Here is a 25,285-nt window from a genome sequence, read left to right as displayed (position 1 = left end):
AAAATGGTCTGCTGAAGTCTTTTTTCTGGGCGTAGTTGTCAAATTCCTGACAAACTGTCTGACAGCTTGAAAGTCCGTCTGTGGCCGGACTTTAATCCTGTTAAAATCCAGGGTTTAAATCAGTCCCGATTAAATCAAACAAGCTTGAGTAACTGTATGATAGAAAATCCCCAAATCCAGATGTGCCATGTTGATGCTTACATAAAGAGCAAGCGTGCTGCCATCCTACTGGAAATCTATTTTAATGTTTTCTTTTTGTCACAAGATAGTTTGTGTAGATTCACAAAATCCATTTTAAATCCAGGCTGCAACTAAATATACCCACCTACATATTCAAAATTTTAAAGAGCTAAAATTGTAGCTCTACACATTGATTCTATAGTAACTGGATATTAAAAGTGTGCCGTATTTCAGCGTACATCGTTACAAAGGCACAAATTCTTACAGTGTTAACCACAAAGGTAACAATAAGCTGTGAATATGAATCAGCTATTTCACATTGTAAAGTCAAACTCAAGTGTATCCATTTGTCGAGTAGTGAGAGCAATGTTGTTTATAACAATCCCCTCAGATTAAAGGCCTTTGAACCTAAACCCCAGAGGAGAGGAGAGGCACAATGTAGAGGAAACACACCCATATGGCTAAACAATGAAAGGAAGCACAATTTATTGGCTTATTGATAACATTTAATAGGCAAGTACCCCACTGAAAGATTTAATATCGACTCTGTTTACTATCAGCGTGCCTTTGGATCAGGCTTCACTTTGAAAGTACAAAACCGTATTATGTATTGAAATCACTTCCAGCAGTGATTTCTAATGATGTTATTGTTCCCTGGTTGATGCTTGGTTGTTCTAAGAGCCTGCAAGATGTCAATAAAGGGACACATAATTTAGACTCGGAATTAGCTCATAACTTGCCTGTTTGCCAACACATGTTTATCATACTACTATTTTCTTTATTTGGTATTAGGACAAACACGTTTTTGTTCAATGATAGCTTATTTGCTGCACCAATGACCACATTTTGGAAAATGTTCTGCTTGTTTTACTGCACTCACATCTAGTGTCTAACCACAGCACTATGCACTAAGTGCAGCCAACAGACTTTGCCCCAGTTTACATACAGTTTAAAACACATTTGTTTGTAGTAGGGCTGTCCCAAAAAACATTTTTTGAGCTTCGAAGCTTCGGTGAAAAATATTCAAAGTTATTCGAAGCTTCACGGCACGTCAGACTGACATGTTTTTATGTCTGTCTGTCTCCATCTCCCCCGTTTCAGTGCCTCTGCTGCACTGCTGTACACACAAGCACCTTTAAACACAACAAACAGCGATATGCGTCTGAGAATAACTAATAATTATTCCTTATTTCATGGGCTATTTGGGGATTTAAACATTATTATTACATACTACCGTATAAAAAACGGAAAAAAAAGTTTTTAAAAAAATGAAGCATTTGAATAGTGATTTGGAGGTTGAATACCATGGCAACGATCGAAGCTTCGAAGCATCCGGGTCAGCCCTAGTTTGTAGTTACTGTCAGTTTTTGAAACAAGCTCAACCCCGGAGGTCTTTAAGTCCATTTTATGACTACTGCTGCTCACGATTTGACCTTCAAATAATATTATATATACACAAACACACAGAGAATGCTTTACATGAATTTTGAGTGGTACCACCCAAACAGCTTTATTTTCATATCAGTTTTTTTATTTTATTTTGGACACACTCATACTGCAAATCAATGGTTTTTCACCTGGCAACTTTAGAAAATATTTAATTTACCTTTAAGTTAAAATGCACTGAATGTTCTTAAGTGTTTTAGGTTTGCAGAGAACATAACAAAATCCTTATGTGTGTAATTTAGTAATGATTATCCACATCATTATCCAAACAGCACAAAAAGGAATAACTGTACAATTCTTTTTGCTTCATTGGCAAAAGTGGGTTTTTAAATCATACAAGTCTGGAGATAAAAAAAAAATAATAACAGCGACTGTCTTGTTATCCCGAGTCTTCTACCTTTGGATTCCTTTGTTTTCTCTTCCTGTGTGAGGTGATTCAGGCAGATGGAGCCTCTTGAAGTTGCTTCTCCACGTCCTGCCTGACAGAAGCTGCGCTCCAGGCCTCCGCCCTTCCTTTGTTCAGATCCCTGATGAAGGTGGGAGCAACAGGACGGGCAGAAACACACGGACGTCACGTATCACTTACCCCTGAATCAGGCTCGAGTGCTCCTGGCGAGATGCACTCGGGTCTCTACCCTCCAGCGGGGAGAGACAGCAGCCTAGGAGCTATAAACAGCTCGTAGGGTGATAAGGACAAATGGTCCTCTAGGAGTTATCAGTGGAGTTCTCATTGCTGGTCGAACTTGAGGACTGAGGGGTGGAGGAAGATGAGGAGGCCGAGGAGGAGGAAGAGGAAGAGGTAAAGTTCATCCCTGATAGTTCTGGAGGGTTCGTTGCTGTGTTCTGTCCACTCAAGCTTTTCCTGCACACTGGACACGTGTCATGCTGGAGAGAAAGAGTGGTAAAAACAAAAAGCTCTTTAAGGGTCATTGCTGATGCTTCACCATTGTGAAGTTTCAGATAGCAAATGGTGAACATTTAAAGGGTAACTTGGGTATTTTTCAACCTGGACCTTATTTTCACTTGTCTTTGTGTCTGAAAATTGATCCAGTATTGAGGGAGACCGCTGCAACGAGCTGCGAGTGCAAGAGAGCAGCGTCAAATGTTGCGTTCACTAAAAGTGCTTGTTTTTGCCACTGACCAACCCTCTCTCCCACAAAATTACGTTCCCATACAACTAAACTGCATAACCAAAATACATTTTGAGGGATTACGGTCGCAGTTTTAAACACGTGATTAACGCAACAAAACTACTTGGTTAGGTTTAGTAAAAAAACATCATGGTTCGGCTTAAAATTACAAAACGAAAACGCAAGAAATTACTATGTTTCACACGAGACACGAACAGCGGTCTTATGGGGGGGAAGTCTGGTGTTTGTTGGACACATCCACCTCCCCTCCTGCCTGTCAGCAGTGAACTTTCTCGATTGTTATACCAGTTATTATTCAATAACATTTTTATTCAACGTATTTTCCTTCACTTTCGCTCGATATACTACGTCACCTGCTCTGAACGTCGCTCGTTGTGCTGCGTAAAGGTAAAGGTATTTGTGATACGTAAAAGACAAACGTAATCCGCTTCAAAATCGGGTCACAAGTGGTCACTGGATGCAAGGTGTGAACAGACATCCTTAAAGCTTTCCACTTGTGATCCGATCACTGACGACGCATGTTAATGCCAGGTCTGAACAGGGTCTAAGCTATGCTTTCTGTACTCCAACACAACAAATTCTGCCCGGTTGGGACTCATTTCCACGTTTTCACCATGGATGTATTTCACTATTCCACCGTTCAACACGTCATCTACTGAGAATTCAGAACGAGACTTCCGGTCAGACATTATAATAACAATCAGAGCCTGTCATGGTAAAAACAAGCACTTATAGTGGACGTAAATGACGGTGCCAGCTTGCCCCACTGGCATCACATTGCAGCTCATGAGCAGCTGCCGTCTACAGCGCTCTCCCTCAATACTGGACCAACTTCAGAAATTGTTGTTGCTATTAGTCAGTTAGACTCAAAAACATGGGAAAATAGGGTGCAGGCTGAAAAAGTTACCCTTTAAGTGGGAAGACTATTCAGGGCTCTAGACTAACTTTTCCACTGGTAGCACTGGTGCTACCAACTTTCTCAGTTGGTCGCACAAGCACATGATTTGGTCGCACCCTTTTTTTTGGGTTACAGCATGGTATTAATCAATGACTTTGCATGCTAATAAATAGTTGTCTTAATTTACATACCCCAGTGAAACATTGAAAATGCTTCGAAACTTGATATTTGCAAAAAAGTTTAACTAACAAGTTTAGGGTTGCCTGCAACGGATGGACCACATTGCCTACAATAAAAACACAGCACAGTGTTTCCCTCGTACCGTAACCACGGGTACTGTGTTAGCCATTGTGGCTGAAAGTGGTACTTCTTTTTCTTCCCGTCTGTCAGCCGGTCTCTCCGTGCCTGTTGCACATTCATTATCGGTGGGGTCTGAGTCGGCACCTCTGTTAGACTCTCCCTCACCACCAGCTTCCTCCTCTCTCCTCATTTGTTTTTTTTAAATAATCAACGATAGACCGCTTCATTTTGGTGAACAGCGAAACTTTGGCGCCCTGCAGTGTGTGATGCGCGTGAGCAGGGTCTGAAATTAACTTTTTTCCATTAACTGTGGTTTGTTATTGCCATCTGTAGTGGTTATTTGCATAAAAACATAATTATTAATTGTGATTATTTAAATATAATATGTATAATCATAATTCCCTTTCTATTATCCATTTTATATTGCTGTGAAAAAAATAGCATTTGTTCGAAAAACAAGATTTTGCATAGGGCCCCCAAAAAGTTCGGACCGGCCCTGCTAGCTGCGCTCTAAAGTTAGAGGAGCTGCTGGAGATGCTGCTGTCATGAGGAGAGACGGAGCATGTTGGTATGGACACAATTCATTCATTGCAGCCTTGTTACCCAAAGAGGACAAAGAGAGGAGTCAGTAAGTAAATAAGTGGTTAACATCAGTAACAGGATTTGAGCTGTGGCGGAGTTTTGACTCCTCGGTAACGTGACGTTATCATCAGCTCACTCACTGTGATTGCAAACGTCGGCTGCTGGCTCGTAAACTGTAACGTTACCGTTAACATCAGACAGTCTAACGTTAGCTAACTGTAACGTTACTGGTAACTACTAGAAAGTTGAACTCACTGACTTGAGAATAATTCCCCGTTGACGCTGCAGCTCCTGAGATCAGAGGCCTGCGGTATATGTAATGTGTGTGTGTACGTGCGGGACGGATCGGGCGCATACAGTGTGTATGTGTGTGTGTTTATGTTGTCATGGAGGTTTAATTATAACGGTGCGCTACACAAAACGTGCAGTCATTTTCATCATCGAAGGTTTCCACAGAAGAGAGTGCAGGAGAGGAGAGAGAGAGGCTGCGCCAGTGAGGAACACAAAGGACTGCTTTCATCTGCAACGCTCTTACCTTGTTACCAAAATAGTAATGATCATGCACTCGCAAAATAGGACTAGGTAAAATTTTTACTCGCACACTCCGAAAAAAAGGTTGCATATGCGATCATTTTAGTCGCAGTCTAGAGCCCTGCTATTAGATAGCTGATGTTTAATACCTGTTCCAGCCAGGGGACTATGCAATCATTGTGGAACATGTGATTGCATGGGAGCTGCCTCACATTTTCTCCAACACTGTAATCTTCTTTACACACTGGACATTCCAGTCCTGAAGCTGAAAGACAGAACGTGTTCAAAATGTAAACAAATGTATTAAATATGATCTGTCAAGTGGGTTTGGATGAGAGGTTTACAAACAGTTACATTACATTATGAACCATTAATGTTATTTTAGAAAACACATTCATCAACAGCCTCAGTAAAGTTTAAAATGAGACGGGATACCAAAAGTTTTGTTTTCAGAAAGAGGGTTGGATGCTATGCTACTGGTCTGACTTGCCTTTAGCTATATGCAAATTGGCAGTTGCACAACCAGCTCTCTAAAACCTGATGTGATGGATGTTAAGTGACAAGGATAATCATAAAACCAGCAGATAAGGAGGGGACATTATGATGCAAAATATGTCTGCTGAATATGGAAAAGATGCTGTCTACCAATTGTCAGATGATGATTTCAATAAAACTAAAGACGTGTCTTGTGGTTGATTATCAAATATGTGCACTGTTCGAGTTATCTGTCACCAGCATTTTTTTAATAGAATCATGCCACTTGAATTATTAACTGATTAGAGAACTGCAATGATTAGTCGACTATTCGATTAGTATCAACTAATTTGCTAATCGATTAATCGTTAAAGTAATTTTTCATGTAAAAGTGTCAGAAAATGCTGTTTCAGCAGCTCAAATATGGAGATTTCCTGCTTTTCTCTGTTTTATATCATATTAAACTGAATATCTTTTGGTTTTGGACTGACAAAACGAGACATTTAAAAGACGTCAACTTAAACTTTGAGAAACTGGGATGGACATTTTTTTTTTCTACCATTTTCTGACATTTTATAGACCAAACGATTAATCGATTAATCTAGGAAATAATCGTCAGATTAATCGATAATGAAAATAATGGATAGTTGCAGCCCTAAACTCAAGTCTCTGGTGAGATGCTGCAAATGAAACATTCTTATAATGTTCAAAAACTGAAGCCCAATGTAGCCAGCTAGTTTGGCTATAATGTCACTGTCACTTGCATTACAGTTACACAACAGTGTAATAACAGCACAGCAAGCATCTGTTGTAAAGAAAAGTATGCTGCTGTCCAAGTTTGCAAAGAATAGTCTATCTAAGATATAAGAAGAAAAAAGAAAACCAACGATAAAACATTCTATTACACTTGATTATGTATTAACTTACCAACGTGTCCTTCTGTAACTTGTACTGTAGGAAGAGTTTTTATTTTATCCCTATCAGCGGGCGGCGGTCCCGTGTTCTCAAATTGGTTCAATAACTAAAGACGAGAGAAAAAAGAGAGAAAAGAAATTAAATTAACTGCACATTACTGCATATTTTCTTTTAAAACATCTAAAATGTTTAATCCAAAAGATTAAAATCTTTTTGAATAAGCACAGTAATAATCAGTGTAAAAACATTTGAAGGTTTCTGATAAATACCTGAGTTATAATAGCATCTAGTCCATTAGCACCCCAGGCATAATCCATAGGATTTGAGTGAAGAACACCCCTTTAGGAAAACAAACATTTGAGCAATTAGGAGACACCTAGACACTTTTATTGTGTTGAGAATTAGTTTTCTGGTTAAATACAGCTCTGTTCCACACACTCACCAGGGTCCAACACCAATATTTGGCATTGCTGTGGGTGCAATTATTCCATTCACTAGCTGCTGAATGATTCTACAAAAGAGAAGATACAGCCATGATACAGATGTATTGAGGGAGACATGAGAAAAAGTGAGCCGCTATGAAGGAACTACTGAAGTCCCACTCGTGCTTCATTTATGACTCACAAGTCCCAGTCTGTGCTCCTTACCCCTCTAAAGTGGGAACTCCCTCATGCCTCCCTGCTTGTCGCCTTGAACCATGACGACTTCTCGGTTGCCTGGCACCGTATCGTTGCCGTGATGCCGTTTCCCTTTCTCGCCTGTTTTCAGCATCCCTGTTATCCTCTGTTCCCAGTCCGGCCCCGAAGTCGAAGCGGTCGTCAAAGACGCCGAGGGCGAACTGACCGTAGCCAGAAGGGAATGTAAACAAGTGCTGGTCCGCATTCTGGGGAGAAAAACAGATGAAAAACGTGAGTAATCTTGACGGTAGAAACAAGTGAAGCTTTGCGATTTCTCGACATACCAGTAGCTATTTATTGTCAACATAACACACCTGAAGCATTGAGAGTTTTGTTGACTGTCAGGTCAAATTTCAACCCAATGGAAAATGCATGCTGGCATACAGAATATCCCTGTTTACGGAGGTAACGGCATCATCGCAGCCCCAGTATGTTTCAGTAAAAAGTCATCCTGCAGCACATAAACTACATATCAGCCTAAAAATGTTACTCATCTTTGGGTAAAGTTAAAAACAGCGAGACTGACATCTGTTGCAAAAGCAGAAGTGGAAACGCTGAGGTGACTTCTATACTAAATCAGCAAAAAATGCCAATGGAAACTATTTTAGGAAATTCTGACAGCATTATGCAACAGTGTAGTAGGACACAGAAAGATGTTGTGTGATAGAGATTAGAGAAAAATAAAAGGTTAGATACCTCAAATGGTTGCTGGTTCTGGGGCCCGCTGGAGATGGTGGACATGGAGCCATTGTCAGCACTCAACAGGAAACAAGTAGTTGACAAAGTTATGACTCAGTAACGTTAAAGGAATACTAAATTTTTTTTCCACCATGCATCATAGTTTCCATCAATTATGATATCAAGTTTTTCTGTGTCTTATTTCTTCCCCTCATCCTCGACCTACACCCTCTGATATCACATGAAATGACACAGCTGTGATCCCAAATTTAACTGTAACACCTTGAAATATTGTGATAATAGTTGAAAAAAAGGATAAAGTAGAGTAATGCAACAATAAGCTGACCAAGTAAGACCACAAGTATGTAATAATAAAGTATATATCCTCAAATACCCCATGAAACAAGGAATAATCCCACATTATCATTATTCATATTCAACATTCATTATTATTATTATTCTCAGAAGGATATTGCTGTTTGTTGTGCGTAGAGGTGTGTGTGAGTGTGTGTATACAGTAATGAGGCAGCGGCGTGTCCCCAACAATGTAACGGGGGAGATGGAGACAGAAGAATATCTGCGCCGCGAAGCTTCGAATATTATTCACCGAAACTTCGAAGCCCAAAAAATGGTATTCGGGACAGCCCTTATTTTTATATAGGCTACGTCTACCTTCCGTCCCAAAATGTATTTTGTATCGACCCAGATCATTTCTTTCAGTACCCGGGACAACAGGACTCCCTTAACTTTGAGCCCTCATGTATGGAGGCAGAGACAGTGTCATGTTGATTCAATTAGTGGCAGTAAGAACAGGGTCGAAGTTTGTGTTGCTAGCCCTCATAGGAGCTGGTGTAAAACAAAGTTTTGAAGTGTGCCTTAATACTAAATGTCAGCTACTGTATGTTCAGAATCAGCTTTATTGGCCAAGTATTTGTAAGGAATATGACTCTGGTCAGTGTATGTTGGTGAGTAACATAACTGTTAGGAATGATGGCCAAAAATGAAGATAAGACCCAGATATAAAGAAAAAAATATTTTTTTTTAGAAAGACTATTTGAGGAATTTCATTATCCATAAAGAAGGGTGGCAGTCTCCTCGTAACTCTCTAATAGTTACAGAACAACAGTCATAATAAATGCTGCCTTGATTAGGAAAACTGTATTTAATATACAATTTATACACACCTTCTCTCCTCCAGCAGTTCCTCAATAAACCCTGAATCACATCTTGGACACGTGTACTCCTGTAAACAAAGTAAAAAACCAGCACATTAGAGTCATCATGACAAGCTCAACTATCTATTTTACAAACAGTTGCATCACTTTTCATTTAAACCAGTGACTTGCATGGAAACTACAGCTACAGCCCATTAGTGTGTCAGTGTGTGGCAAATGTGTCAAACACAACTCTACTGATAGCACAGCTGGACAGAGAGATAAAGAAGACAGAAGATGATAGTCCTTCTCACGTCATAGCTCTAACATTGAGAAGCAGAGAAAAGCAGTGTGAAGTGTTTTGAGGTCTGACAAAAGACTGTTGAGCAAGTGACACCCAATTTTCCCCATTCACTGTAGTGAATTCCAGATGTTCCTCTCCTGGAACAACAAACAATCTGACCAAGAGGGCTCACTAGAGGATGCCTTCCCACCTCATGATCCTCAGCGTGACCTGAACAGCTGTCACTATTTGATAAGGGAAGCCCTTTGGTAAGCCCCTTCAGCTGAACACCGAGGACAGCTGAGGGGACCAACTGGGACTCTTTCCCGTCCTTTCAGGACATCTACAGATAGAGATGTTTAGGAAAAACCTCCAGGTGGTGAATGAACACCACAGTATAAAGCCCAACACCACCAGAATGAGTGCTGACTGCTGTACACCTTACAGCAACCCGACATTCAACACACACATAAACCTTGTTACCTTAATACATCATTTTTACACACATTTTTTTATGTTTTGTCTTGTGTTTCTTTTATGTTTTGTTTTGTTTTAAATAAGGATGCACCGATACCGGATCGGATAAAGTGCCGATACTGACTCAAATAGCTGGATCGGATATCTGTGACAAATGGGCCGATCTGTTCAATTTTATGTTTATATACTATATACGTTATATACAGTAATTCTAATTCCTGTTTAAGTTTTGAACAATTTGCTGCCGCATTAAAAAGGTTTACACTTGAATTGTAATTCCTGCTAATTTTGAAGATTTTTTATCAAGTTGCTGGAGTATATATTTTTTAATATATATTTTTTATTTTTACAAAGATTGTAGGTCAACCTCTTGAGAAATTCTATGAATCAGCCTATCATAATAACATAATAAGGCTGGCTAACACACCATCGTCTCTGACCCCAAACCATGTTTTGAATAGTGAATATGAATTGTTACCATCAAATCTCGAGATACAGGTTTCCACGATTTAATAAGGTTAGACTGAAGCACTCTTTTGCACACCAGTCAATCCTAAAACTAAATATGGAGCCTAATCCCAGATCAAATGTACGTTGAAGGGCCCTGAATATCGTCTTCTGTGATTGTTATGTCTAAATGTACGCATCCTTGTTTCTTGTCTTTGTCCTTTCTGTGATGTTGCAAATGGAGCTGCTGTGATGCAAAACACATTTCAGACCTATCTGACAATAAAGTATTATCGTATTAAAGTCTGATTTTATGTATGATGTTGTATTATGTATTTTTTTTCTTTTTTCTTAAAAGCCTAACCAGGGACAAGGTCTGCAAATTAGCTATATGTCCTATATACGTACATTACATCAGTTGCACTTTAATTAAGTGCAACAATGACTACATGTATTGTCCCTGTCAAATAAATAAATACATAAATAAATAAACAAACAAAAACAGGTATCGGATTGATACTAGGTATAGGCCCAGGTATCGGTATTGGGACTGAAAAAGTTGTATCGATGCATCCCTAGTTTAAAATCCTGAGAGAAACTGTGTCATTACCTGTATTTCCTATGGTTGAAATTACAAATTACTAACACACAGGCTTATTCTAAATAACAAAACAGCAGTTGCACAGGTGTATGAGGTGTTATTAATGTGACAACAGGGCATTCATTACCAGCAGCCTACAGAAACCTGTGGCTGATCATTTACATTGTGAAGGACACATGTCCAGCTCTGTGACAGATCAGATCATTCTAGCCTGTGACTGACAGTCATGCCACTACTGAATGGCAAAACAAGAAAAGGACGCATTATTGTTGCTGCTAGATCATTCACATAAATAATTAACAATCTAGTACACAGATTAGTGTTTACAGAGTTTCCCTGATAAAGGAATTACCTGATAATTATAGCCAAGATCAGAGTTACAGATAACAGTTAGGTTGCTGCTAGTGGATGTAGCTAAGGTTAACGGTTTTAGGCTAATATACACCACAAAAACACAATAATCAAATAATTATCCGCCTTAAATGTTGTTATAAACATCATATAACGAAGCAGCAGTGGTGTGTGTGTAATAACTACGCAGTTCGTGTCTGTATGCTGATGGATCCGCTACAGATAACAAGCTAAGTAGCGTTAGCAAGATAAACGGGACCACCTCGTAGCAAGCAGCTAAAGTGCTAACACTGATAGCATGCTAATATGCTAACATTGTTAGCAAGCAGCTAACATGCTAAAACTGATAGCATGCTAACAGTGTTAGCATTTAAGCTGGTTGCTAACGCTGCTATATTGGTTTCTATTTAAGTAACAACAACACTAACTGTGTTTTCTATTTGTCCAGCTGTCTCTGTCTTTAGTTTATGTCTCCGGTACTCACGGGAAGACGAGGACTGATCTCTGCGGAGCATCTGTGACAGAAGAACCGGCTGGGCCATGGAGGAGCTTCAGCCATCTTTAACCACTAAACAGGTAGAGAGGAAGAGGAGGAGGAGGAGGAGGAAGAGCTACGGAGCACCGAGAAGGTCAAATTGAACTCCGAGAAAATACGACGAGCATCCATGTGACTGAAATGACTGGCCCTGCATCAAGATTCAAGAGTTTTATTTACCATTTGCACCTATAAGTACATTGGAAAGAAAAGAAAAAAGGTAGAAAAAGGCACAAGGTAATTACAGTACAAAATAAGTAGAACATTCAACTCAACACGATAAATAAATAAATTATTAAAATATAAAACGCCCTCAGTGTAGTCAATAAATAAACTACCCTCTGCATAGGAACGATACCCCCAGAATACAAATATACAGTATATATGCTCCATGACCATGTTAAAAGAACTCTCTCTTAAAAAATAAATAATTAATATATTTCAGACAATTACACAGTGGAAGGCAGCATATTGCACAGCATTACAGTCCATTCAGTTCAGGTGTACTGTGTGTCAATAATGGTATGGAGGTGAGGTGTGGGGTATTTGTGTCCCTCTTTAATGTCTTTTGCCACCAGTCTTATTGTAGCTGGGAAGAAGCTGTTGTGCAACTAGAGGTGCTCTGTGAGTGGAGATGCTCTGTGGCCTGTGGTGCCTCAGGTTGTGTCCGGATTCCCTCCACCTGAACAGAGAGAGAAAGCTGGGTGGTGTCTGTCCTTCATGTTATACTGTAGATAATGTACTGCACGAATAAAGAAAATAAAGAAAAAAGTGGAACATTACTGGATGGATTATACATTATCTATTACAGAATTACAGATTAAGATTTTTCATTTTTTTCATGTAGAATACAAAAAAATAAAAAATAAATAAAGAAAAATTATGATCATACCAACAAGTGGACAGTCAGAAAAAAAGTAGTATTTACATACAATGAAAAGCGGAAGAAAAATAAATTGTCAACACTTGATGCCTTGATTTACATATTTGAAAAGGAGTGAGAAGAAGTATAAATTTATTTGAATCCCACCCCTTCTCCATAAATCAATTATTAATTATTAACCAGCTTCCTTATTGAGCCATACATATACTCTAATTAAATCTTCCTAAATTTGTCTAACTATAATTATTATTTATAATTATTCTAACTGTAATTATTACCTTTAATTTGTGTCATGATGAATGTGAAATTGATTATTGAATTGTTTTACAATAAGGTGTAAACATAAGGAATAAAAAAATACATCTATTTTACTGTGAAGATTTGAATTATTAATTTATATGCATTTGACAAAGACTGTAATGTAAATGTGGGAAAAATGTGTAAAGAAATGTATAAAGAAAAGAATACAGAAATATATAAGTTTGGGGAAATAAATAAGGGATGAAATGCAAAGGGAACACTGTGCAGAAATAAATAAATGCAGAAATAAATAATTGCAAACATAAGTAGAAAATAAATGCAAAAATGAATAAAATAAGAAATGCAAAGTTAAATACAAAATAAATTCAAAAATAAATAAATACATTTTAAAATTAATACAAATAAATACATTAATAAATAAAAGGGAAAATTAAACGAATAAACAAAATAAATTAGGGAATTAATACAAAGATAAATAAATAAAGAAGCAAATTAAAACAGATATCAATTTATGTCACATTTCATCAATTAATTACTAGCTACATTTTAAATATTATTTCCTACATGTTATGACATATTTATAGAGTAATTTATTTATTTATTTATTCATTTATTATTTATTTTATATTTTGGCAGGTTCCGTCTTCCATACTGTTATTGTTATGCATTGATTATAACATGAAAGATCTATAAAATATGTCACTTAGTCGGGGGTTGTCTCAATGATAGAAAAAGGGTCTCTTAAGGAAAAAAGCTGGGAACCGCTGTTATAGAATATTACCACATGGTGGTGCTTGTGTGTATCAATTGTTGAGGAGTGTTACTGTATTTGACATTGTAGCCCGGGACTGAGGAAACAATACAATTCTGGTAAATTTCCTTTGGAATCTATGAGATTTTCACTCAGGTTATATTATATGCTGGGGAAAACCAGGTTATGGTGTCCTGGCTTTATTCACACTAGCATACCGATGCAAAAGCCTCCCCAACAAATCTGTATCATGTATCACCACACTGTGTCTCCACTGAACTCACGTCTTGTCCCTGCAGGTTCAGCCCCCCCCCAGCTCTCCCAGTTCACATATAAACCAGAGATGTGTTTTTGCAATCTGGCACTGCACTGGATTTATTTTGACACATTTTACTTTTCCATTGGATTCCTGTCAACCACCTCTTGAGCCCAAACAGACATACCTTAAGAGTCTAAAAAAGTAAGCATCTGTTTTTGAGCAATGCATCTCGTCTAAGGTAGATTTGTGTGCTGTCCTTGATTATTTGACAGTAGCTGTTGGAACCATTTAATCAAGTGTCAGATCTGAGACATAAAACAGTAAATAAATAGCCTCCTCACATGGGAAAGACATTGTCTCGTTTTGTGTGAGCACAGCAAAGTTCTTGTTGGCGTCTATCTGGCGGCCCTGAGATAGCAGCGAAGGTCTCAGAGATCACTTAGTTACACAAGAACTGGAGGGAAAAAATGATTCATTATATTTTGTTTGCAGGTCTGTTTTTATTTTAGCGGTTATAAATTAAAATGTCCTCAATGTTTATTTTTTCTTCACAGGTATCTTTAATGTGATAACCATAACTGCAGATTGACGGCTATAAACATGTCACACAAGTCTGGAGTATCCCTGGTGGTTGGCAACACATGTTGAAAGTGAGTAGGAGTTCCCATCCGACCGCCCATCAGCCAATCACATCTCTCAAACCGTCTGGCCTGATTTTTATTTACAAATGTCCAGTTTTATGCGCTTGAGGAGAGTAGCCCTGGATGCAACCAGCTCCTAATGGTGTTCATTATTATGCAGAAAAAAGTATTTTCTGTCACATGTTCTAACGGAATAACAGCAAACTTTTAGTGACCTAATTGGTTTAATTTCCCAACATGGCATGCACAACATAGATGTGATTAGTTCTAATAAGACTGGATGTTTCCTCACAGCAAAGCTCACAAATGTAACCTAGTTAGGTCCTCTCTAGGCCGGCGTTGTGTCTGATCTGGCCATGTGGGAGCATGAAAGACACGACTGTCCCATGGGCTGAGATTAGAGGGGGTCTGATAGCACTGAGGTTTGCTATGTCTGCCTGGCTGAGGTAAGCTATTGTCTCTCTGCGCCCAGTGCGTCACCGCCATCCCAGTCGAATGCTCATTGTAGCTATGCAATCTGGGGAGGGAGTGACTTTGGGTCAGAGACAGGTCGTGTGAGCAGAAAACAACTCTACCAGACACATCATGTGGTCACTATTAATCTGGATTTGGAATAGTAGATGGTATAAATAAGTATTTAGTAGACTTATTATAGTAAGTAGTAAGGCTTTAATCAATCAGGCTTCAATCACAATTAATCGAATATTAATCACAATCACAATTTTAGCTTCCCACAATTAAATGAACGTGATCGACTGCAATATTGACATTTAAAATGCTCCGCTCATAGAAAACTCTTCCTAAACTAACAGCTAGCCACCAGCCGGCGATTGAGATGTTTTGGCTTCACTTTTGGGGATAGATATTATCTATACAACCAATGTGTTTATGATTAGATTGAGAGCATAAAATTGTTTATCTAGCCTCTTAATGTTGGTAATTTTGCTCTCAAAGTGCACCAGATTGATGCATTTAACTTTAAAATGTAGCTAGCAAAAGGGTAGGGTGAATATTCCTGTATTTCTTCATATTGCAATATATATAGCAAGAAAACATTTTTGCAATGTCAGTTTTTTTTCAACATCGTGCAGCCCTAATTTGTACAATAGCAGGAATTATAGCACAGCATGGAAGAGAAAGCAGTGCTCTGTTTATTTTAATGTGAAAGTGTAATAAAAATATGTTGTTGCTAAAATCAGTGAATAATCGGGATCTCAATATTGATCAAAATAATCGGGATTATCATTTTGGCCATGTTCCGATACTATTTTTTCCTTCCTGATACTGATTCCGATAGCTGAACTTGCGATATCAGCTGATACCGAGTATTGATCTGATACCAGCGTGATACAAATATATATATATATACAATAATACTTACTGCCAAATGGCTGACATTTTCCTCGCTCTGATTACCGTTACACTCTCCTCCACTGCACTGTTGTTGTTTGCAATCGTCACGTGACAAACTACCTGCAATCAGTTCTTCTTCGCTGCTCTAAAACAGTAGTTGCCAGTGGCAGCCATGATACATCCAGGATGACAGCACCGTGACGGCTACTGTTATGGAGCTGCAAAAATGGGATTTCCGGTTAAACAAGTTGATTTTTTACTGGGTTAATAAATTATGGTATCGGATCGGTGCATGGAGTGGTGTACTCGCTGATACTACATTTTGGGCAGTATCAGACGCATTTCCGGTACTCATATCAGTATCATAACAACTCTAATAGTACGTATAAATATAGTAGATGTTTTCTTACTGTAATGTGGATTAAAAGGCATGCTGTAAAACACTGCAAGGGGTGGAAGTCACTAATTGTATTTCTTCCTGCCGCTGTAATTAAGTGGCTTTTAGCCTGCATGTATGTGCACATGCACCCATACATCCAAGCACAGTTTGTTGTTGTTTTCCTGCTTTTTACGGTTTCTATTACACTCGAAGCGTCAATAAAGTGTTGCAGCCAAGGCAGCAGACAGATATGCTGCAACGGGACACTGCTGCTTTTGTCACTCCATAGAGTTTTTCCAGACACTCCAGCCGGGATTGCCCCACACAGTCCCTCTGGGCCCCCCAATCACACTCCCGTACGCACATAAACACACACAGACACACACACTCAGCAATAACAGCCGCCTGCTGGAACTTCCTGGGCCTCTTAGTCATGCGTCACTTGTTTTCAGTCCCACCCATCGAAGACTCTCTCTCCCTCCAGACACACTCTGTCTGAGGCCATGTGTCACAAGAGCTGTGCATCCGACACACATACATACACACACACACACACACTCACACACACACACACACACATGCACACACATAATCACACAAGCTGTAAGATCTCTGGTCAAACAGCTAAAAGGCTGTAAAGGTCAACATTAGTAACAGACAAAGCTGCCTTTAAGAAAATAAACCTAATATATCCTCAACATGTATATACACAGGTTTGAATCACAGCAGGGATCCCTCAGTGTTTTTCTGCTCTGCTTGTGTTCCAGAACAAAATCCCGTGGTACTACGTCGGTACACAAAGTGTTTGGGATTACATCACTTGGCAGCTAACAAAATATAGATGTTGCTAGAGGAACGTATGTGTACAATTAGCAACTCAGGTTCAACCTCCTTTGTTGTAGCCGAGTGTTTGAGGTCATTCACCGCAGATGCTTCAGCAGAGTTTGACTTGGTCTGCTTTTATTGACCCACTTCTTTCATTAGATCACATCTGTCCTAATCACATGCAGTGCACTCTGTTCAAAACATTGTTGTTTTAAAGGAACAGTAACATTTCGGGGGAATCTGATGGCAGAAATGGAATATAATATTCAGATGTTTTCATTAGTGTAAAATCACCTGAAACTATAAGAATTCGGCACGATTCGAGGGACGGGGCGTCACGATAGCCAAAGTTGAGGTCTAGGCTACTTTATGCAAATCAGTGGCGTCCGGCGTGACTTGCCACCTCTGGAAACTCCCTAGAAACTTTTAAACTACAGTGATCGTTGTCGATCCAAAAATAACGACAGATTCAGCAGCTGCATGGCTCATTTCTTGCATAAAATGTTTTCAGAAACACATTTTGGTGAACTATTTTCGTGATATGAGAGAAGAAAGTTTCCAAGCAAATCGCCATGTTGGTTCTGGTTTGAAAGCTGGGAGCAGCAGTCCACGAGGGAAAGCGTTCATCCAACCAGGTGCCTAGTGTTTAGTGGCAGCCCACGAAGCGTCCAATGCTGGGAAGCGAGGCGATCCTTCGCGATAAAAAAAATAAATTAGAATGAGCCCTTCATATCTACATAGGGAGGGGGACCTCTTCACGGAGTCCACCATGATGCTACGCCATGTTTCTACAGTAGCCCAGAAAAGACAAACTAAACACTGGCTCTAGCAAGAGCGTTTTTACGTTAACTGAAGGCCACCGAAGTTCTCTGACACGCTTGTGAAGTGCAAAACCGCAGTAGCCGCCATCTGACTTTGTTGCTCCTAAAGTAGTGTTATTATAGTAAGGATGAGGAGGCCATGAGGAGGGGCAGGAGTATAGTTTTCTCTCAGAACACTTGAATTACAATATGCTGAAATGTTATTGTGGAATTTTTGCCCAATGATGCCAAAAATATTCTACCTACTGAAGCTTTAAGTGATAAACACTCACCATTTATACAAGTGTCATTTTGAAAATGTCAGAATGGTTTGTGAGACTTGTGTGTGATATTGTGAGTGCAGTCTAACTAACCAACAATCCGTCATAAAACAGAATGATGCAATGCAGTCAAAGAAAACACGAGAACATTGAGCAGAAGACACAAAAGATAGCATGTTGGAAAGACCCAGTGTTATCTGTTCTACCCAGCCGATCCTACATAGCAACACCAACCGCAAAACTCCACAGGAGACAAGAAAAATCCCCAATAAAAAGAACAAAAGCCTATAACATCTCCGCATGAAATTCCCCGGCAGGTATCTACGAGTGAAATAAGGACAAACCCAGTGCGTGTATGGGAAGAAGACTGTGTAGAATATTCTCTACTGGAGTGTGTGGGGTATTGTTTTTGGCATTCATTCTGTGTATGTGTCAATGTGCATCTGTTTGTGTGGGTGAGGATATGTTTTCAGTCTTTGTGTACGTACGTGTGTGTGTGGGTGGGTTTCCAAAGAGTGTTGTTAGAATATTTTGCGTGCATCAGTGGTGGAATGTAACTACATTTACTCAACAAATTCCAGGTACTTGTACTTTACTTGAGTATTTCCCTTTTATGCAACTTTATACTTCTACTTCACTACACCTCAGAGGCAGATATTGTACTGTTTACTCTACTGTAGTTATTTAGCTTTAGTTCCTTTTCAGATTACAGTCAAACCCTTCCCGTCCAGTAAAAACAAAAACAGAATGTGAATATTTAAACTGAAAGGAGAAGTGTTCCTTTAAGCTAAATAAACTATTTAAAAAGACTTTTGGATCAGCTGGAAAATGCATCATCACAAAGCTGAAAACAGGGCTGTTTTTCTGAGCTCATGAAAAGTTGCCTTTTTAGAGATACGTGGTTCTCACAGGACAGCGATGCTGCAACCATTATGATGATGTTATAGAATATGTTGCATTGCTGTGGATCAAACTACCCAACAGTATATAACGGAGTTAACATTAACACTTAAACATCTACAGCAGTAAAATGAAACACACATTAATGCAGCAGTAATATTAATCCAGATCAATCCATCATATATAATAGTAAAACCATAGATTGTACATAAGAAGTGGACGTAGTCACCGTGACATCATTTGTGGACCGTCATTTCGAAGCCTCGAGTTCAGCATTTTGGACGACACCATCTTGGTTTTTTGCAACCAAAAGTGACACGAGAAGGTAGAGATAAGTATAACCGAATGCTGAATAAGACATTTTTAGGTGACCAAAATGTTACGATTAACTTTCATGAACTGAAAACACACTGTGAAAGGGTTAAAATTGTAAGACGAAAACATGGGCAAATCCCAGACCGGACAACACCATGGTATCGACCTGTATATTTAAGTAAGGTTTTGAATGCAGGACTTTTACTTGTAGTGGACTATTTTCACAGTGTGGTATTAGTACTTTTACTTAAGTAAAAGATCTGAATACATCATCTACTACTGGCGTGCATACAGTATGTGTGAGTGTGTGCATGTTTACATATTTGCTCACACAGTTGTATGTCTCATAGCCTCCACACAGTCAACACCACACAACACTGGAGCTAATAACACAATGCACGGGTGCAGTTCCTCCTCTAATCTAAAACTGGCCATCAGTGTGTTTACAAGACATGCAGCTCTGTAGTCTGGGAGAATAGATACCACATGGGCCTCCTGAGTTCATTTGTGGTACACTGTCCTACTTCAACACAACAAGTACAGGATTTCCTAACAGATGATTGAATTATCTGTATCCTGGTGGATATTCAACTAACTGTTCAACTAAAAGAAGCTGTTGGCAAGATCGAATGAAATCCGAACCAAGGCAACTTTCCCACTCTCACCTTTGCTGAGTTTGCATAGCATGGCAAATTAAACTTTCAAATAACTTTCCGTAATAACCAACCAACTTTCCATTACAAACAAGCAGGTATCTGAGCCAAGGCTTATAAAAAAAAGGTATTTCTGTCTTGTTGTTATGCGAGAGCCACCTGAAAAGCTGATGTGAAATTATGGTCATGGCGGGGTTATTTTCCAAGCCTCAAATTGCACAATTTGGCTCAATTTGAGTCAAATTTGGGAGCTAAGTGTAGCGCAATTATAACACTTCATTGACATTTTTTCAGTTATGCGGCTTGATGTTTCAACATGAACTCAAACCAGAGTCAATTCAATGACATTGTCAATGCCAAGACAGGGGAGGCAACAGCCTCATATTGTCTCAGGCACACATGTTCCCAAACACTTTAAAACCCCTAAAGAGTCTAAATGCTTATCAAATATCATGACAAAGTGAATACATCACACATTACAATCTATATATTTACATTTAACATATTTTTTAAAGCCTTGCAGTATATTTTGTGTCATTCCCAGTACGTTTCCCCTCCTGTGAGTACATATGGGCCGGACCACACACAGAGCCAGATGAGAAGTCGTCCCAGGGGTCACGACAAGGAAGTGAGACAATTCACCAAGAATAATTGGGGACAATTAGAATTTGCACAACTTCCTAACTCCGCTGATTTGTTGTTGCTGATCCGATCCCGACCAAATCACTGACAAACAACCTGCCTGGAGTTTCAGCGGTTGCTTAAAGGGTGATAGTACACAGTTTCTCTGAGCAAATGAATCACTTGTTTTGTTGGCAGGGAGAGCTGATAGACCTTTTTATAACAGATACAGAGAAGTGTTAACAGATAGAGGGGGCAAAATGAAACTTTTCAACACTTCCTAAATCATTTTCTTCTTCTCTATAACAGAGGTTCTCAAACTTTTTGGGGGTTAAAGGGGAAAAAATTCTCCAAGGACCCCCTCATAATCGTAACACCGATTAAGCATAATGCTTACTACCATTTCTACTTTTAGAAGCCATTTGAAATATTTGTATTCTAAAACATTTCAGCCTAAACTTCAGGCCTGTTTGACAGTGATAAACAGAAACTAGGGCTGTCAATCGATTCAAATATTTATGCATGATTAATCGCATGATTGTCCATAGTTAATCATGATTAATCGCAAATTAATCACACACATTTCATCTGTTCAAATTGTACCTTAAAGGGAAATTTGTCAAGTATTTAATACTCTTATCAACATGAGTGTGAAAATATGCTTGCTTTATGCAAATGTATGTATATTGTACATTGTATATTTATTATTGTAAATCAATTAACATGACAAATATTGTCCAGCGTCACTTGACAATGTGGACTGACTCAAATATTTCTCCATGCTCCAAGCTAAGCTAAGCAGCAGCCCCGAGTGAAGTGACGGATTCATGACAGATTGACGTGATGTGTCACATCATATCAGAGTTTCTATTTGCCCAAAGCTAACGTGGCTGAAAGTAATGGACACAATGGAGTGCTCGGGGGATGACGTATTTTTGTACGCCAACCAGGAAGTTAGCATCGCCCTGGTTCCCTCGACAAAAACCCAATGGGATTTTTCCGTTGGGTTTTGGATTATTGCAGAAAATAGGCTCTGTGGCAAAAAAACATTTATGATACGTAAACGCTTTGACGTTTTAACCTTCACAAATGAACACCACTTTCATGACTTTTGAAGAGTAAATGCAATCGCCAGAAGTAAAAAGCTAACGTTAGGCTACAAACCAACTACACCACATTCCCATGAGCGTGAGTATACACAATGAGGCTGTAAAGGCGGACGAGTCGGCGTAATGACATTTAGTAGTCTCATGTAGCCACTTGTTGGCAACCGCCTTTTTAAAGACACATTAAGGCTTCAAAATTCACGAGTGGGATATTTATTGACGTATTTTATATCGTAGAACAAAACAATAAATCTCTTTTAAGCTTGTGTTGACCACAGACCTTATTTCAGGCATCTAACCAAAAACCCATTAAAAAAAAACCATTGACTTCCAGACGAGGGAACCGGAAGTGCTAAAATGCTAACTTGCTAACACTAATTTATAGTTAATTATTTTGCGGACCCCCTGACAGAGTGCCACGGACCCCTGAGGGTCCCCAGACCCCACTTTGAGAATCACTACTCTATAAGATGTTCTCCTCGTAGTTACAGAAATGAGCATTACTCTATGATGACAGTCGTCTAACACACCTCAATGACATGACTTTTTATGAGATCATAAAGAGTAAAGTGCATTTCCGAGAAATCTGTAGAGCGTCATCTGCAGCAGTATAAACTATACGACTGGAGTGTGGGCTGTTGTGTCAGTGGTCAAAAGTTAAATCTCATACACATGTGGAAAATTAAAAGACTTGCCGTGTAACTGAGCAAGTCTTGGAAATCATGTCTGGGGCAGAAATATTCTGATGGAGTGATGGATCTGATATCTATTAGTTTCAGCTGTGGGACCGAGCTGTTTACAATCCAGTGGCGCGATCCAGAGAGTGGGTGGTCTCCGAAGCACTCCGCAGCGCCTGGTCTCATCACAACATCATTTCAGATCTACATGTTGGCTGCTAACTTACTGGAAGTACAACTTGGCGGAAATGATACCATGTGGACGTCGTTGAGAAAGAGACGCTTGACATATTAGAGCAGGATGATTACGCACCCCTGAAATGTCAGTGTGGGCGTCACATCTTGTGTTTGTAAGGTTATAAACAACTCAGCCAGAGGTTGTGATGTAATGTGTGTGACTGATCCCCGGCTCATAACAGGTGAGATGCACCCATAATCACACCCACGCACTCACACATTCAGACAAACACACACACGAAGCTGTGTCCCAGTGGAAGTGAGGCTGACCCCCCAATCGGTCACACCGCAAACCAAAACATGTAGAGAAAAGAATGAAATATGGAGCAAAGTGGGCAGAGAATTCCTGAGGTCTCATGTTAAGTGTAATTAGGATAGCTCTGAAATGGCCCATAGGTTTACTCTGTGATTATGTCATTACCACCACTGGTGTGACACAGGCGCATCATATCCGACACCAGTCAGAGGGCTGTGTGGTAATTATGGTAATGATATACAGGTGGTTCCCGGTGAAGGTATTACACAGTCATTATGACGACAGCAACTTGGATTTGTCTCGTATCCTTCAGGATGGTTTATTCACAAGTATATCAAAAAGTGCTTATTTTTCAGTTGTGTATTTTCCAGGAAGACCACAGCCATTTCCACATATGCACCGCAAAGTGCGTCGAAATGCTTTATTTTAGTGGGTGTTCGCTGCAGATTCCTGTGGGGTTACCACTTTTTAAACTATGGCGAGAAACACGGGTTTGGTGGGTTTATTGTGTGGGTCACAGAAGAATTTATAGATGGCTCGCACTCATAAAGGTATGAGAATAATTGGCTTATATTTTCCATATATATCTTACACAATGAAGTGTGGATTGGGCAGTTTAAGTTTAGATATGGTATAGTTATATATACACTGATCCCAAAGATGAAAAACTAAACTGGCAAGACAAGAGGACAGAAGTGGTCCTCTGCCCGGACAAGTCCGGTGAACCACTGAGGTCATGTCTGCATGCCTGATGACTAAACCTCAGAGGTGAGACCATGTCATTGTTTTGCAAGTCACAAGTAAGTCTTGAGTCTTTCCACTCAATTCCCAAGTCAAGACAGTCAAGTTCCAAGTCAAGACTGACAAGTTCTGAGTCAAGACGGGCAAGTTACAAGTCAAGACAGACAAGCCCCAAGCCAAAACAGTCCCACGCAAGCTCTGAGTCAAGTCCCAAGTCAAGACAGGAAAACCCAGAGTCAAGTCCCAAGTCAAGACACGCAAGCTCTGAGTCAAGTCCCAAGTCAAGACACGCAAGCTATGAGTCAAGTCCCAAGTCAAGACACGCAAGCTCCGAGTCAAGTCCCAAGTCAAGACACGCAAGCTATGAGTCAAGTCCCAAGTCAAGACACGCAAGCTATGAGTCAAGTCCCAAGTCAAGACACGCAAGCTCCGAGTCAAGTCCCAAGTCAAGACACGCAAGCTATGAGTCAAGTCCCAAGTCAAGACACGCAAGCTCTGAGTCAAGTCCCAAGTCAAGACACGCAAGCTCTGAGTCAAGTCCCAAGTCAAGACACGCAAGCTCTGAGTCAAGTCCCAAGTCAAGACACGCAAGCTCCGAGTCAAGTCCCAAGTCAAGACACGCAAGCTCTGAGTCAAGTCCCAAGTCAAGACACGCAAGCTCTGAGTCAAGTCCCAAGTCAAGACACGCAAGCTCCGAGTCAAGTCCCAAGTCAAGACACGCAAGCTATGAGTCAAGTCCCAAGTCAAGACACGCAAGCTCTGAGTCAAGTCCCAAGCCCATAATTTTGAGTTTTGAGTCCTAAAAAAGTCATAATGTGCCCTTCACCAAATGTAATACTATATTCCATTTACAAAAATCATGAATGCTTTTTAAACTTGTTAAAACAAGTGCGACTGAAATTATTTATAAAAAAAGATCTGGGGAATCGAGTGTCGACTTGCTGGAACTGGATAGCGTTTACGTTAGTTGATTCAGGAAATTAATTGATTGAAGTGGCACACTTTTTAAATAACATACTTTTGAATCTTTGGGCTTGGGGTTATCAAGTATTTTCAAGTCAAAAGGCTCAAGTCAAAGTGAAGTCATAAGTCAAAGTCAAAGTCGAGTTGCAAGTCAGTTTTGATTTTGTCGAGTCTACATACAGTCGAGTCTCAAGTCATCAAATTTGTGACTCAAGTCTGTATGTTTATGTGGATCTTTGGATCAATCAATCCTATATAACTTTTACACACAATGCACCGAAAACACTTAAAGATACATTTCTGAAGAAGCCATTTTTGCATCTTATATGTGTGGGCACAACAAGAGCCCCTCGGTGGCATTGTTATTTGCCCTGTTTCGAACTAACAAAACATCTAATTCCATTCCCAGTGTAATAAAAGGGTACTTGGACAGGAATATAAACATCTCTCTAAAGTCGAACCAGATGCTGCTGCATGGCGGCGGAGCGCAGGATTCCGAAGAAGTAGAGAGAAAGACTGAAAAACAAGGGAGGTACTTCATACGGGGAAGTGAGTCAGTACCCAGGCCTCAGCACTTCGAAACATTCATTCCTCAATTCCTTTGCCCTCCATCCCCGACCCACCCACCTAGCCCGGAGCAGGGGGATATCCCTGAGGATAAAAGCTGCCCAGCCTGGATTTGATTCTCCGCCACCTATCACAT

The 25,285-nt window shown here is 39.7% G+C and overlaps 1 protein-coding gene across 2 annotated transcripts; it reads right to left on the bottom strand.

Moving 5' to 3' along the window:
* Positions 1–1,654: 1,654 nt before the first annotated feature.
* On the bottom strand, positions 1,655–11,780 carry LOC141767934 (E3 ubiquitin-protein ligase RNF126-like). 2 transcript variants are annotated; one of them, XM_074635688.1, is made up of 9 exons: positions 11,630–11,780; positions 9,017–9,075; positions 7,851–7,878; positions 7,125–7,360; positions 6,920–6,988; positions 6,747–6,816; positions 6,490–6,583; positions 5,238–5,353; positions 1,655–2,511 (listed from the first exon to the last, which is right to left on the bottom strand). In XM_074635688.1, exons 1-9 carry the CDS (start codon positions 11,702–11,704, stop codon positions 2,332–2,334), a joined length of 927 nt encoding a protein of 308 aa, XP_074491789.1. In that variant the 5' UTR covers positions 11,705–11,780; the 3' UTR covers positions 1,655–2,331. The 2 variants fall into 2 exon arrangements, with proteins under 2 accessions (XP_074491789.1, XP_074491788.1); XM_074635687.1 differs by having other exon boundaries at positions 7,851–7,911; positions 11,630–11,779.
* Between the last annotated feature and the right edge of the window lie 13,505 nt (positions 11,781–25,285).

The sequence above is a fragment of the Sebastes fasciatus genome, chromosome 5 (genome assembly GCF_043250625.1).
Source record: "Sebastes fasciatus isolate fSebFas1 chromosome 5, fSebFas1.pri, whole genome shotgun sequence".
Taxonomy (NCBI): Eukaryota; Metazoa; Chordata; class Actinopteri; order Perciformes; family Sebastidae; genus Sebastes; species Sebastes fasciatus.
This window is presented reverse-complemented; position numbering and strand designations above follow the sequence as displayed.

Excerpts from the sequence above, each read along its gene's own strand:
- LOC141767934 (XM_074635687.1), bottom strand. The coding sequence starts at position 11,704 with ATGGCTGAAGCTCCTCCATGGCCCAGCCGGTTCTTCTGTCACAGATGC. Across the intron at positions 7,361-7,850 it reads AGAACCAGCAACCATTTGAG|AATGCGGACCAGCACTTGTT; the intron begins GTATCTAACCTT and ends TTTTCTCCCCAG. Across the intron at positions 2,512-5,237 it reads TAGTCCCCTGGCTGGAACAG|CATGACACGTGTCCAGTGTG; the intron begins GTATTAAACATC and ends CTTTCTCTCCAG.